General features: G+C 44.0%; 1 protein-coding gene across 1 annotated transcript in view; it reads right to left on the reverse strand.

Moving 5' to 3' along the window:
* Nucleotides 1–16,447, reverse strand: part of LOC115478386 (IgGFc-binding protein-like) — a 109,335-nt gene that overhangs the window by 23,087 nt on the left and 69,801 nt on the right. The window contains exons 27-30 of the mRNA XM_030215684.1: nt 11,097–11,273; nt 8,161–8,363; nt 6,032–6,176; nt 2,069–2,310 (exon numbers count right to left, since the gene is read on the reverse strand). Of these exons, the coding sequence (XP_030071544.1) occupies nt 2,069–2,310; nt 6,032–6,176; nt 8,161–8,363; nt 11,097–11,273 (767 nt within the window). The remainder of the gene's footprint in view (nt 1–2,068; nt 2,311–6,031; nt 6,177–8,160; nt 8,364–11,096; nt 11,274–16,447) is intronic.

Below are 16,447 nucleotides of genomic sequence, written 5' to 3' on the forward strand. Positions count from 1 at the left end.
CCCATACAAATAAGCTGGGTAGCAAAGGTTTTGTGATAACTTGCTTAAAAAAAATAAACCCTTCACTTCACCAAGTAGTATCCATTTCTATTAGCAAATTCTGGGTCACAAAGATATTTTCATGCATATATTTTCAGAAGATTCATAAACAATGAGCTATTTTCAATGTTTTTTCATCACAGCAGCCCATTATTTATGAATTTAAACTTCTACCCATGGTGGACTACCTGTGAAAGTTTTACTACAGAGATTGGGCACATTTTGTGAACACTTTCGGAAAAGGGTTCAAAGCATGAAAGAAATGCACAAAATGCTGACATTTCTGTGTTTTTTTTTTCTGTTTCTGGGATTTTTGTGCATTTTGTAATGCATTGCATGCTTTTGAAAAACAATTGTGCTTTGGTACATTGTCCTCTTTGTGCTTTCTCTAGGAAAAAAGAAAACTAGGTTTTTTATTTAAATTAGTGCAGTCTGCTCTTCCCTATGAATGTAGTGTCATTGAGTGAAGCTTTGTGTTAACTTGAAAATTAAGACAATCAATACAGTGTTAAAACATTTCTCCATAATGCATCTGATGAAATGACAACCAGGTATCTAAAAATCTACTCTAAGGCATGCACTGTAAACAATTAAAAATGACAGCCACTGAGATGTCTAAACATGTCCACAAGAAACTAGTCCCATTCCATTAAACCAAAATCCCTGCAGATATGCCCACATCTCTCTATCAGTATATTGTGATATCTCAAAATGTTTAGGCATCTACTACTACTACTTAACATTTCTAGAGCGCTACTAGGGTTACGCAGCGCTGTACAAATTAACAAAGAAGGACGGTCCCTGCTCAAAGGAGCTTACAATCTAAAGGACGAAATGTCAAGTTGGTGCAGTCTAGATTTCTTGAGTAAACATATCATGCTCAAAATGTTTAGGCATGATATGTTTATTATAAATTCATTAGCTAAGATGGTGTTAAATTTGTAATAAAGTGATCGTATATTAAAGGATACCACTGTATAGGCCAATAGTTAGCTTACGGCAGTCAGTGATCTAAAAGCACTGCCACAGGGCAGAATATGACCAAGATCTTCCACATGCCTAATCCAGCATTGACTATCCAGGTCTTGGCCAGCCACCGGAAGTTATTTAGGTGCCAGTTGATATTTCAGACTGGAGCCCAAATTACTGGCTGAACAAAGTTAGGACTGTCTTTTTTGCAGTCATTTTTATCTGGCCACTTACCTAGTTACCGATCTGAAAATCACCACTAACTGGGTAAATTCTAGCTCCGCCCAGACTCTGCCCCCAGAATGCCCTGGCATTAACCAGATAGTGCCACCGCAGTCTCCTCAGATTTTCAGCAGTACTACAATATGATACTAGCCAGTGAGCCTTCTCTGGAGTACCCCCCACTTAACACAAGACTATCTACTTCAGGAAGCACGTGAAAGCTTGGCTCTTCAACCAGGCCATTAATAGAAGAAGTAACTAACTTGCTAGTCACACACACACACACTAGGAGAGACCCCAGCCGCACATACTGTAGCAGGACTTTCTTATCCACTCCTACCCTAGCTGAGATAATATTCAAGCACATTTCTGACTTCATGTGCAACTTTCTTTGGATTAGTCCCCTTATTTTCTAACTCCTGTTACTCTGTCTTATCTATCTATATGTTCCATCTTTGGTTACACCTTATGCTGCCTATTCAAATATTTTATTGTGTATTATGTTGCCATTGTAATGTAGCATACCAAGCCATACTTAGTATTGTTATTTGAATATTTTTACTGCTGTAATTGACTATTATGTTTGACTTATTCTTGAGTGAATTCCTTCAAAAAGGCGGTAAATAAATCCTAATAATAAATAATAAATAAAATTATGTGGCACTGAAAATCCAAGAATTGAGCCAAAATAATTTAACTGGGCAGGAGCCTTTCCATCTGGTTAAATCATTTTAAATATTGGTCTGTTAGTGAAGTCTCTGATGAATTGTTTACTGTGTGCTTGCGAATATCAGTTTTATCATTATTATTTGCTAAGCATTAAAACAGTTCCACATACCAGTGTCTTCCTGCTTTTCTGCAGTGTGATTCGGGTGTTATATACATCAACATAGACTTCCTTGAGATATGTAGCTCCACGTTGACCGCGGTCTTCATTTTTGCCACTGATGGTAACAGGGATAACATTGGTGGTATTGCACACCTGGACCAGCGTGTAGGTGCAAGTACCCACAAAAGTGTGCATTACTTTATCAAAGGTGAAGTAATGTGGGTCACCTGCCACGTGACACGATGCTTTTCCTAAACATCACAAATAAAGGAGGTAATTACAAAACACAAATTAAAAGTCAACCAAACAGACTTGATGAAGAAATAAATATATATAACAGAACTGGACAATATTGGCACAATTAGCCTGAATAACTTCTGCATGAAGGAAGATCTTCCCTCATTATTCAATACCTCTCTTTGAAATGTTTATGTTTATTCAGGAACTTGATATACTGCCTTTCACAACAAATCAATGCAGTGTACAATACAAAAAAATAACAGCAGCAGGAAAGGAACATCAAATTCAATAGAGAAAAAAAGAAGGAGATAGAGTAGAGAGTAAACGGAACAGATTAAGATCGGGGCAGGGAAATAGTAATAACTAGGAAAAAAGGCCCGTGTGTGTGTTTTACAGAGTGTGTGTGAGAGTGAGTGTGTGATAGAGAGAGAGTGAATGTGTGTGTGTGTGAGAATGAGAGTGTGTTCCAGGGGCCCCCCTCCCTCCCTCCCAGTTCCAGGGTTCCCCCCTCCCTCCCAGTTCCTGGGTCCGCCCACCCCCTCCAAGTTCCAGGGTCCGTCCCCTCCCTCTCTCAGTTCCAGGGTTGTTGCTCTTCCTCCCTCCCAGTTCCAGTGTCGTTGCTCCCCATCCCCCCCTCCAGCCACCCTGCGATGTTTAACTGCAAAATTAGGGAGCTGTGTAGTGTAATAAAACGCACATGCAACTTTGTGAAGCTGACTCCGTGGCTTCACTGAAGTGAAGGGTTCGTAAGGTTCGTCAGATTTGTCAGTCTGTCAACATCTCTCTCGGCTCCGCCCTCGTGCCTCTGATAAGTCCGCCGCCCTCGATGTCATCACATTTTGACGCGGGGCCGAGAGAGATGGTGACAGACTGACGAATCTGATGAACCTTACGAACCCTTCACTTCAGTGAAGCCACGGAGTCAGATTCAGAACGTTGGAGGTGCTTTTTATTATAGTAGAGATAATAAAAAAAATCAAATGCATTTTTATAATATACCACTGCATTCCACAAAACAAAAGGAGCAAGTTCCCATATGCCATCTTTCTCTTTCTATGTATGCACAGGAAAAAAAGATGTTAAATGCTCCCAGGTTTCAACCTAACTAATGTTTTAAAAAACCTTTGTATTTATAAATAGAAACTCTGAATGTTGAGCACCTGATTCTCATAACATGATGTCTGTTTTGGTGGCTCTTTACTAGGTGAAAAAAATGTCTGCACGAATATAGGAAGTCCTTATAACCAGCACCTCCAAATGACACAATGATTATGATTCAGAACTAATTAGTACTCTAATCGATGAAACCGATACTTCCTCTGTATACATCTATATGCACCACAAGCTGGCATGTTTGAAAATATAAGTAAGATCAAATAAGAATGCTACCAACAATAAAGAACGAGAATGTGGATGCAGTAGATGATAGGTTTTGATTGCTTTGTTTTAGGTGTATTAAAACAGTGACTGCGAGGGGAGACGGGGGAGGGGAAAGACAGCTTCAGCATTTTGTCATGCCGCCTCCTGTTAGTCTAACTTCTTTGGAAAACACAATATTGAAGCACCGCCCCCCCCCCCCCCCCAGCAGTGCAATTGGAGGACTCCCGCTCAGCTCAGAGGGAACAGTGATGGTAAATAAATCCTAATCTCTCTATATAAAACGCACCTCCAACGTTCTAATGAAGCCTCTCTTAGCAAAGTGAAGGGGGTGAGATCGCATTGTGTCTGCCCCGCCCACGCGTCAAACGTGATGACGTCGAGGGCGGAGCAATGACACTCAACCAATCGCATCGCTCGGCAGCGAAGCGTCAGGGAAGGAGGCGGCGCTCCCGACGTCTAGCCTTCCCTTCCATGTGTTCCGCCTTCTGACGTCAAGGATGACGTCAAAAGAAGGCGGAACACAGCGAAGGGAAACCTACACGTCGGGAGCACCGCCTCCTTCCCTGACGCTTCGCTGCCGGACCCGCCACGGAGGTAAATTTAAAAACAAGAAAAAAACAAAAACACGCATGTTGGGAGGAGAGAAGAGGGTGGCCAGTAAAGTACAACAATGGGAGCGGGAGGGCAGGGGAGAAACGACAGCATGGATGCGAAGGGGGGGGGGGGGAGAAGGGGGCGGGCCAGGCTGGCACATGGGAGAGAGAGGAGCATGGATGTGAGGGGGGGTCATGGAAGGGAGAGAGGGGACTTGCTAGAAAAGGATGAATGGAGGCGGCAGGGGACAGAGGAGCATGGATGGCCATGGATTGGGAGGGCAGGGCTCAGGGAGAGAGGGCAATTGCTGGAAAGGGATATATGGAGGGGGCAGGGGACAGAGGACCATGGATGGGCATGGATTGGGAGGGCAGGACTCAGGGAGAGAGGGGAATTGCTGGATAGGGATGAATGGAGGGGACAGGTGGGCATGGATGGATATGGATTGCAGGGCAGGCCTCAGGGAGAGAGGGGTATTGCTGGATAGGGATGAATGGAGGGGCCAGGTGACAAAGGAGCATGGATGGGCATGGATTGGAAGGGCAGGACTCAGGGAGAGGGGAATTGCTGGATAGGGATGAATGGAGGGGACAGATGGCCATGGATGCATATGGATTGCAGGGCAGGCCTCAGGGAGAGAGCGGAATTGCTGGATAGGGATGAATGGAGGGGCCAGGTGACAGAGGAGCATGGATTGGACTCACACTTTCACTCTGACTCTCAAACAGTCACTCTCACATACACTCTCCCAAACATACACACTCCGAGGAAAACCTTGCTAGCGCCCGTTTCATTTGTGTCAGAAACGGGCCTTTTTTACTAGTAAATAAATAAAACAGGAGTATATGCCTTCCATGCCTAATTGCCCTGTTATAAAAACTGTGTTTCCAATAACTTATTTACCTAAGAGGAAGGAGGTAATTCAGACTATCAAATAGACAATACAATTCACATTCAATACAATTAACATTGCCAGTTTTCTTGGTGCACAGAGTCCATTTACTTGGCTGCTCCTAATAAAACAGCCCTTTTACAGAGTAGTGGTAAGCCCAACGCGGGCTTACCGCTCGCTCTTCCAGGACTACAGCCGGCCTAACGCAGCCGCTGGTGGTAGTCCTGCCCGAAGCGCATGCCATTTCCGGGAGAAAAAAGAAAGCCCACAGAAATGGCTTGCATGGTGATAACCTGGTGGTAATCAGGCATCGCCGCACGCTGTCCAGTTACCACTAGGTTAGAGCGGGAGCCCTTATCACCATGTTCTCTCACCACGTAGAATCCATTAGAATTATATTTATAGTGAGGTACAGTATGTACGGCCGCACAGAGTGCCAAGTAGACTGGGGTGCCCAAATTGTGCCCTGTTCATTGCCTTCCCTACTTGGCCAGCATCTCCCATTCCTCTCCCTACAACCCTCCCAAGTGCATCCATCTCCCTCCTGTCAGATTCCCCCACCCTGGAAGAAGCGCTCCACTCCAAAGAGCATCTACCCACTCCCAAAGACACCCCACCACCACCTCATAGGCTCCCCTGGGCCTACAGCTGATGTTGCCCATGCCAGCTCTAGACTCAAAATAGCAGCCGCAACCTCTAACAGAAGGGGGGTGGATGCTTGGTGAGGGGCAGTTAGGGCATGGGGGCACTATGCTATGGCCTTGAGTAGAACATTATGCCAATAAATTGATGTTTCTCAGAGAGGCAAAAGCTGGGAGAGACCTATTACCTTTATATATGTTTAAAGAGTATTAATGAAAACTTACCAGTTCCATGACATCCGAGGATCCCATCCTGCACCTGGCATTTCTCCTGGACCCCACATGCCCATGGTGTGCAAGAAATTGTGTTGTTGCCATTGCATGTGCAGCGCTCAGCACAGTTATTCTGAGTGAACCAGCTTTCCCCAGCCTAAAGGAGCACAAGAAAAGTTTTTGACTTTTAAATCCTCAGAATGCAGTTTAATTCTCACAGTGTGAGAGTGAGATTATTCTTACAAGTCCAATAAACTGCAGTAGGCAAAGAAACTGGACTTTATTCAGTCTATTGCATGCTTCGCCTTGTTTAAGCTTGAGATGGGGAGTAGCATCTCTTCCTAGATGAATCAGTAAGAACAATTACTGAATAGTATAAGCAAACAAAACACAAATCAAAGACAAGGAAATAGGAACAAACATTTTTCCCTCATATTTAAGTAGAGGAGTGTGGTAGCCGTGTTAGTCCACTCTTAAGGTTATCAATAGAAATCAAACAAAATAAAACATGGAAAAGAAAATAAGATGATACCTTTTTTATTGGACATAATACATTTCTTGATTAGCTTTCGAAGGTTGCCCTTCTTCGTCAGATCGGAAATAAGCAAATGTGCTAGCTGACAGTGTATATAAGTGAAAAACATTCAAGCATTGCTATGACACCCTGTCAGACTGTCATAGCAATGCTTGAATGTTTTTCACTTATATACACTGTCAGCTAGCACATTTGCTTATTTCCGATCTGACGAAGAAGGGCAACCTTCGAAAGCTAATCAAGAAATGTATTAAGTTATGTCCAATAAAAAAGGTATCATCTTATTTTCTTTTCCATGTTTTATTTTGTTTGATCCCTCATATTTGAATGCTTTAAATGGAACAGTGCCACCCAGTGGCCTTAGAGTAAATGTCACAGTAACTAGCATTACCAAGTCTTGAAATTTCAAAGCGTGGGGCCCTTTTACCAAGCAGCGGGAAAAAATGGCCCTGTACTGGCGGTGGGGGCCATTTTTCTCATGCTCCAGGGCCCTTTTTACCGCAGTGGGTAAAAAGACCCCAGACACATGGCCATGGCCATGCGGTAAAACTCTTACCGCATGGCCATGCTACAGGGAGATGGCGATAAGGGCTCCCGCGCTAACCCGGCGGTAACTGGGCAGCGCACGGTGATGCCTGATTATTGCCAGGTTACCGCCATGCAAGCTATTTCTGGGAGTTTTCTTTTTTCTCCCAGAAATGGCATGCGCTTGAGGCGGGACTACTGCCAGTGCTTGCATTGGGCCGGTTGTAGTCCAGAAAGAGCGAGCCACGTTGGGTTTACTGCTGCTCTGTAAAAGGGCCCCTGTGTGTCTAAAGTATGAAAAAGAGTTGTTTCATAACAAAACTATGTAAAAGTGTGGACTACAATATACCTATTGTTTCCTGTGACCAGGACATGAATCATTCAGCCAAAAGTATCACGTACATTTTCTTGCTCACATTGGGGTCCTTTTAGAAAACCATGGTAAAAAATGGTGTGCGGTAGTGTGGGCGATTTGTTTAGGCATGTTCTGTGTCATTTTTTAGCACAGCTAAGGAAAAGGCTATTTTTTAATGGGGCGGGAAATGGGCCTGCTAATATTAAAACTAGCGGTTGCCTATTTACAGCCTGAGCCCTTACCGCTACCCACTGACCTAGCGATAAGGGCTCACGCATTACCCACGTGGTAACCGTGCAGTGTGAACCAATGTAGGTGCGCTGCCAGTTACTGCTGGGAATGGCCACCACGGCAGAAAACAGAAAATTATTTTCCACCACAGGATTTGGCGTGCGCCAAACTCGGAATTACTGCCAAGTGCACATGATATCCCAGCGGTAGTGCCTATTGGGAACACACTACCTGCACATTAGCCCTCTCGCACATTTGTAAAAGGGTGCCATTATGTTTTAAGAGAGAAGAATACTGAGGGACGTCACTTGTACAGTACACGAAGGCTGGCCTGTGGCTGCACAGTGTGTAAAGATATACAGTACAATTTTGGCTTCATACAAAGTATTTCATTTAAAATTGAATTTAAAGACCATTGGCCTTTTACAGTAATTCAGTTTCCTGTACTGCTAAGCAAATCCCAATGCTGTCAAATGGTTACTCGGGACTCCTTACCTGGTAATAGTTGTTGTTCATGTCTATACAGCCACATTGGTTTTCTGGGACACATCTGTCTCCACTCAGAACATAGCCCTCATCACAGAAACAGCCTTCTACCAGGGAAGAGTCACAGCTGCTGAAAGTGACAGGCCCAGAGCAGGTGGTGGAGCAGCTGCTGCCACAGCTTTTAAAATGGCTGCCTCCAGGACAAGATATTGCTAAAGAAAGAGACTAGTTTTAGACGTACTTAAGAAGCATGTTGTTGCCCCTCCATGTAAAAATAAAATACAGTTACAACAACGCACTTTCCCCCAGATTCTGTTTAGTGTGCTTAGATTTAGGCACCACAATTGGCATGGATTCTATAACACTGTGCGTAAGTTAATTGGCTTAACAAGCTAATGAGCGCAGATAACATCACTTAACAAGTAATAATGAGGACTAATAGGCACCAATTAGAATTTAGGCACACAGCTCACTAAGCATATTCTGTAACGATGTGCGCTGAACTTCAAACACTCGGTGGCAAAAAGAGGCGTGGTTATGGGCAGAGAAACTAGTATTTCATGGGCTTTCCAAAATTTAGGCGCCTAGTTATAGAATATGGCCCAGTGTGCCTAAATCTACACACTGAGATTTACACCAGGTTTTTGTTGACGTAAATGGATGCGAACAGATATCGGCGCTGAAATGTCAACTAAGCATATTCTATAATCGGCACCTAAATCTAGGTACTGATTATAGAATACACTTAGTCGGCACTGATTTCAGCGCCGATTTTTTAAGTGCCAAATATAGAATCTCCTCCTTTAGGGGTAAAGGGGTCATGGATTTGATATACCACTTTTCTGTGGGTACAGCCAAAGCAGTTTACATATCTTATATGCAGGTACTTTTTCTGTCCCTAGTGGGCTCACGATCTAAGTTTGTACCTAGGGCAATAGAGGGTTAAGTGACTTGCCCAGGATCACAAGGAGCTGCAGTGGGAATTAAACCCACTTCCCCCGGCTCTCAGTCCACTGCATGAGCCATTAGGCTACTCCTACCTTTAGAATGTGTTTTCATGTTTGTCACCAATAAGAAATGTGTTTCTATTTTCATATCATATTGCTTATGGGTGGTGCTCGTAGGTACTTCTCTATTAAAATGAAATACTGCTAGGATTCAAAATGCATAGTACAGCTATGCAGCAACACATTGTATAAAAATCTTAGAAATATCCTATCATCTTTTCCAATAAATATGAACTGCCTCTGAGACATGGTTTGCACACAAACCAGGACTAAAAACCACCAAAAATATATAAATACTTAGTGTCACAGGTCTCACCAATATATCTTCATATATATATATATATATAGTAAATAGAGTACCCTCAGATATTTTTCCACTATTACTGCAGACAATAAAGCTGCTACAAAGTGGTATAGCACTTCTTTCATCAGGTTACTCTAAAATTATTTGGGAAAACTTTTTTTAAAAAATATTTTCTTTTGCTTCCCAACACCATAGTGCTATAACAATCACACCAACTCTAAAAATATATATATGGTGAAGAACTGTGCACTTATCTCGCCTCGCTGACAGCTACTAAATTTCCGCTGTTCCTGTCGCACCTTCCGCGGGTTTCAGTTGCTTTCCTCAGGGCCATGGGTTAAGGCAAAGGAGTCCTCTTTTTCCTTTGTCACCAAAAAATGTGACAAATGGTGACAAAGGAAAAAGAGGACGTCACATAGGGCCCTGTTTACAAAGGCATGCTAAAAATTAGCACACGCTAACCGTGTAGATGCTCATAATATTGCTATGGGCGTCTACATGGTTAGCACATGCTAAAAATGCAAGCACATCTTTGTAAATGGCCCATAGTCTATTCTATCTAAGCAAATTGATCAATCTTAATTACCTTAGATTGAAAAAAACTTTGCCAAACTTTCTGCAGATGGATGCAAATGTTTAGGAATTGATAATTGTAACCAAACCAGTGGCGTAGCCAGAGGTGGGCCTGGGTGGGCCAGGGCCCACCCACTTAGGATTGAGGCCCACCCAACAGTAGCACACGTTTAGTGGTAGCTGATGGGGATCCCCAGCTCCACCAGCTGAAGACCTCCCCCTGATGGTAATGAAAACGCTACTCTCCTTCACCTGCGCATGCTCAGTCTTCAGCGCATCCCTGCTGCAGACTGTCAAGGTGGAAAGAAACGTTTTCTCGCCAGCTGAGATATTTGTTTTTGGTGGTGGTGCGGGGGGGGGGGGGGTAGAACACTTGGTGCCCACCCACTTCTTGCCTAGGCCCACCCAAAATCTGTTATCTGGCTACGCCCCTGAACCAAACTATTAAAAAGTTTAAACAATTCCTTAAAAGAATTATTTTATTCGGCTCACCCTCTTTCAATAACAACTCAAGATACCGTAAGTTATATTCAGGTACAGCACATATTTCCCTGTCCTTGGAGGGTTTATAATCTAATTTGCACCTAAAGAAATAGCGGATGAAGTGACTCGCTCAAGGTCACAGGGAGAGTTAGTGGGATTTAAACCCGGGCTTCTCTGAGTCACAGCCTCACTGCTCTGATCTCTAGGGGGTCTTTTACTAAGCCGCAGTAGCACTTCTAGCTTGCAGTAGAAATCAGCTGGCGGAAAATGCAAAGTTCCATAGGAATATAATGGGCGTCTTGGAGTTTACCACCAGCTGATTTCTACTGTGAGCTAAAAACACTACCATGTCTTAGTAAAAGACCCCCTCAGTTACTCCTCTACTGTTTTAGTCTTCTGTTCATGATGTGGTTCCTGATGAACAGGGGAGTACGTAATAAGATCTAGTGTCATGACTGATTATTTAATGTGAATTGTCCAGCTGAGCAAACATACCCAGTACAGTTAGCTCCTTGTGGTTTCATGCAAGTGATTTTATATCAGTAAAGATGTCTCCATCCGTATGAAACAAGACTTACGGCAGAAGGTGCTGGTCCTCCATTCTATACAGATTCCTGCTTTTGTGCACTGTTCAGCATAGGACTGCAAAGCGTAGCACAGGGAAGTTGATTGTTCTTCAGCAAAGCACATATCATAAACACAGTTATCAAAGTAAATATTTGGAGGCACTTTAGTATGACAGTCCTTGAAGACACCTGGGTAACAGAAGAAATATGTGTGAGATATATTATTAGTACAACACTAGTATACCTTGTTTAGGCATTCCTAAGAGGTACATTTTGGCAGAGCACACGCCAAGCTGCAATATGTGCTTTCTCAAGCCAGTCCCGGAGTACTCACTAGCCAGTCTGGTTTTTGGAATAGTCACAATGAATATGATTGGCCAGAGAGTATTGAAATGCAATGATTCCTTTGTGCACTATTACTACAGAGGCTACAAATTGATAGGGTAATCATCCCCCCCCCCCCCCCAAAAAAAAAGACTCCATTAATAATATGGGAATGACAGTGGATTCTGAGGGTACATTCCAACTCTAGATTGTGAAAGTTACATAGATTGCTTATGACATTGAGCTAAAACTTTATTTGGGTAATACTGCACAAAGTACAAAGACTCGAGGAAGTTATATGGAAATACTTTTAAAACAAATAGGAGGAAATATTTTTTCACTCAACGAATAGTTAAGCTCTGGAACTCTTTGCCGGAGGAGGTGGTAAGAGCAGTTAGCGTATCTGGGTTTTAAAAAGGTTTGGACAAATTCCTGGAGGAAAAGTCCATAGACTGCTATTGAGACAGACATGGGAAGCAACTGCTTCCCCTGGGATGTTTAGTATGGAGTGTTGCCACAATTTGGGTTTCTGCCAGGTTCTTGGCCACTGTTTGGAAAACAGGATACCGAGCTAGATGGACCATTGGTCTGACCCAGTATGGCTGCACGTTCTTCTGCACTTTGATTGTTCATGCAGGGCTTGGTTGGCAGTATCTTGTATTAGTGTAACAGCCTCTGTATTGCATTACCTGGAAAATGCTGCAGAGGTTGCAGGTTATCCAAAATGTGACAGCCTGAATTTTGTCAAGTATTTCTAGACGAGAAAGTGCTTGTCTAGTATTACATATACTGATGATAATAGCCTTCAAGGCGTTGAATGATCAATGTCTTAATTTCTGCTGGAGTGACTGGGGTAGTAAGAGTTTCCATTTGGCTGAGTGCTGGCTATGGGTCCTGTTACAAGGATGAAGAAAAATGGATTTTGAAGCAGAACCTTCTCTACAATGGTATTTAAATTATGGAATTCACTGCCATTTTGCAAGAAACAAACCCATATTTGTTCCCAGGCTGTAACTTAGGATAGGTTCTAGTAGTGTTACATCCTGCTGATGATTTAAAGAGCGGATGTTTTTACTGGGGAGGCTAGATATTTATCAACATGTAGTTTTGAATTTCATTTGAATTGTATTTTTAATGTTTGATTGCTGTGACTTCTACTTTGGATTGTGAACCACTTTGAATGTTTTATAAAGAAATAAATGTATCTTATACATACTTGTTGCCCCCAGTATTCAGGCAGCATCGGGCTGCGCAGTAACTGCCCGACACCGGCACCCTGACCGGATCCAGCAACTAGCATTGAATATTCAGTTTCACTTTTGACCGCAGCAACTTAACCAGTTAAGCCGATATTCAACACTAACTAGTTAAGTGCTTAGCTGTTAAAAATTGGTCTGATATTTATGTGGCCTATTTTAACTGCTAAACATAACCAGTTTGGTGCTGAATATCCACGCCCAACCCACTATGTCACTTGATATAGTCGGTTAGTGGTTAGCTGCTAACTGCAAATATTCTGCAGCGATAACTGGTTATCTCCTGCTGAATATCCACAGTTACACACTAACATGCCTGCCAAGTCTTCTGCATTGAGCGGGAGACTCCCACTTTGGCAGGTCATCTCCCGCTCTCCCGCCAAAGAAGGAAATTTTCCTGCTATGCTGCTCCTCCCGATGAGCAGCAGTGGTGGCAAAACAGCAAGCACAGCGCTCTAGCCTTCAGGCGTGCGCTGTTGGCTCTGCCAGTCCCCTGCCCCTGGTGATATCAACTTCCCATTCCAGGGCAGAGGACTGGCAGAGCCAACAGCGTGTGTGAAGGTTGTGGCCCCGCGTTTCCTATTTGTTGTTTTTCCTCACTGCTGCTATTGATCAGGAGAAACAGTAGTGGCCAGCCCAGGAGGACAGAGAATGCCGTGTAAGTAGGGAGGGAACAGCAGGGGTATAGAGAAAGAGCCTACCTAACCATTTACCATCCCCAGCAGCTGCCGCTCCACTGCTGTGAAAGGAGCAGTATCAGCGCGGCAGGGCAGGTGCACAGGGCGTTCAGCTCAGTGCTGGGAAACAGAAGAGGCATGGGGTGGAGGGGGGGGGGTCTCAAGGTCGGTAGGCAGGAGAAGCAGCGGTGTTTAGTCAGTTAACTGAATTAATCAATATAGAAACAAAAAAGCATCCTTTGAGTAGAAGGACAACAGAAAAAGTGCAATTTATATATCTATATATACAGTAGATATATAGATATATATAATAATATATATACTAGCCGTTAAGCCCGTTAAAACGGGCGAGATTTCCAGCTACTCTTCTCGCCGCCGCTCCCTCCCCCCTCCGTGCTGGGCCCCCTGCACTCTGACCTGACAGCGCCTCTCACCTCCGTGTGAAAGCGCTGCGGGCAGCAGCAGATCGATCTGCTGCTGCCTGCAGCGCTTCCACACGGAGGTGAGAGGCGCTGTCAGGTCAGTGCAGGGGGCCCGATACGGAGGGGGGCGGGAGCAGCGACAGGGATGGGGGGGAGGGTGGAGGTTGGTGCGCGCGATGTTCATTTCCAGGCTGCAGCGGCAGTGTCCGACAGTCTGACTCTGTTTCCCTCTCTATTCCGTTGTCTGATGTCATCACGTCTTGACACGAGAGTGGGACAGAGAGGGAAGTCTGTACTGCGCATTTGCAGGTGAGTTGGTCACTTGCCATTTATATGTTTGATATATATATATATATATATATATATAGAGAGAGAGAGAGAGAGAGAGAGAGAGAGATAGCAGTGTAATAAGAGAATAACTTTTCATAGGTAGAGTAGTAATTTGTTAGAAATTGTAATCAGTGTGTCATTTGGAAGGGCTGGTTATAGAGACACTCTAGCACTGTTATATTTGTGCAGAGATTTTTTTTCTCAAGGTAAAGGGCTTCTAAAACAGACATCATGTTATGAAAATCAGGTGTTCAACATTCAGAGTTTCTATTTATTTATTTACTTATTTATTTATATTATTTATATCCCACATTAAACATGAATTGGGTTGAAACATGGGAGCATTTAAAATCTTTTTCTTTTTTCTCCTACATCATAAGAAAAAGATGGCATGAGGTAGAGTGGGCGGGGCCAGAGCAGAGTGGGCGGAGCCATGGCAGAGTGGGCATTGCTGGGGCATGTACCAAAATCTCCCTCTCAAAAATCAGGACCCCTTGGCAGCTGTGCGCTAAAATGCTATTAACTGGCCAGGAGTCCTTCCTGTCTGGTTAAATAGTTTTGAATATTGACCAGATAGTAACTATCCTAAAAACCAGACTGACACAAAGTTATTCAGTCGTTAATTCGCGAGAGGATTGTGAAAAATTACAGAAGGACCTTACGAGACTGGGAGACTGGGCGGCCAAATGGCAGATGACGTTTAATGTGAACAAGTGCAAGGTGATGCATGTGGGAAAAAAGAACCCAAATTATAGCTACATCATACAAGGTTCCACGTTAGGAGTTACAGACCAAGAAAGAGAACTGGGTGTCGTTGTTGATAATAAACTGAAACCTTCTGCTCAGTGTGCTGCTGCGGCTAGGAAAGCGAATAGAATGCTGGGTATTATTAGGAAAGGTATGTAGAACAGGTGTGAGGATGTTATAATGCCGTTGTATCACTCCATGGTGCGACCGCACCTTGAGTATTGTGTTCAATTCTGGTCGCCGCATCTCAAGAAAGATATAGTAGAACTAGAAAAGGTGCAGCGAAGGGTGACGAAAATGATAGCGGGGATGGGACGACTTCCCTATGAAGAAAGACTAAGGAGGCTAGGGCTTTTCAGCTTGGAGAAGAGACGGCTGAGGGGAGACATGATAGAGGTATATAAAATAATGAGTGGAGTGGAACAGGTGGATGTGAAGCGTCTGTTCACGCTTTCCAAAAATACTAGGACTAGGGGGCATGCGATGAAACTACAGTGTAGTAAATTTAAAACAAATAGGAGAAACGTTTTCATCACCCAACGCATAATTAAACTCTGGAATTAGTTGCCGGAGAACGTAGTGAAGGCAGTTAGCTTGGCAGAGTTTAAAAAGGGGTTGGACGGTTTCCTAAAGGACAAGTCCATAGACCGCTACTAAATGGACTTGGGAAAAATTCACAATTTCGGGAATAACATGTATAAAATGGTTGTACGTTTGGGTAGCTTGCCAGGTGACCTTGACCTGGATTGGCCGCTGTTGGGTACAGGATGCTGGGCTCGATGGACATTTGGTCTTTTCCCAGTATGGCATTACTTATGTACTTAGGTGAGGCTTGAGAAAAACTGTTGTAAAGTATTCATGTACACACACAGACACACACACGAGTATATACACATGTATACCTTCAGAGCAGGAGTAAATCTGTATGAAGCACTATTAGGAATAGTTTAAAGAGAGTCTATTTTATAAAGGTACACAGTAGTAGCGTAGCCAGACAGCCAATTTAGGGCGGGCCTGAGATCAAAGTGGGTGGGCCAAAAATGTCATCGCTGCTGCCGCTGCCACCTCCCACCCCAAGCAAAACCCAAATTTTACTTCCGCCTCCCTTCCCAGCACCCTTCCCCCACCCACCCAAAGTAAATGAAATACCTGTGCTGGCGGGGATCTCCAATGCCTGCCAGCTGAAGACCTCCTTCCCGCCAAACGAGCTTACTTCTTGGGTGGCCGCCAACACTGTCCCCAAACTGCTGCTGTCAGACACCAGCCTCTGCTTATACTCAATTTTGCACATGTGTGAAAACTGAGCATGCGCACGGTAAAGTGGCCTGCAGCTGGCAGCAGCGGCTCGGCGACAGTGGCGGCTGCCCAAGAAGTAAGCTCATTTGGTGGGAAGGAGGTCTTCAGCTGGCGGGGCTTGGGGATTCCCACCAGCCACACTAAGGAAGATTAAATTTTGGGTGGGCCTGAGCCCAAATTGGGTGGGACCCAGCCCACCCGTGGCTACACCACTGGTACATAAGCACTTATGTTGCCTATAAAACAGGTCTCTTCTTGGACTTTTGGCATAGATACCCTGTTGTAAAATGACCCCATGAGAGGCTGGGCAA

This window comes from Microcaecilia unicolor, chromosome 10 (genome assembly GCF_901765095.1).
Source record: "Microcaecilia unicolor chromosome 10, aMicUni1.1, whole genome shotgun sequence".
NCBI classification, from domain to species: domain Eukaryota; kingdom Metazoa; phylum Chordata; class Amphibia; order Gymnophiona; family Siphonopidae; genus Microcaecilia; species Microcaecilia unicolor.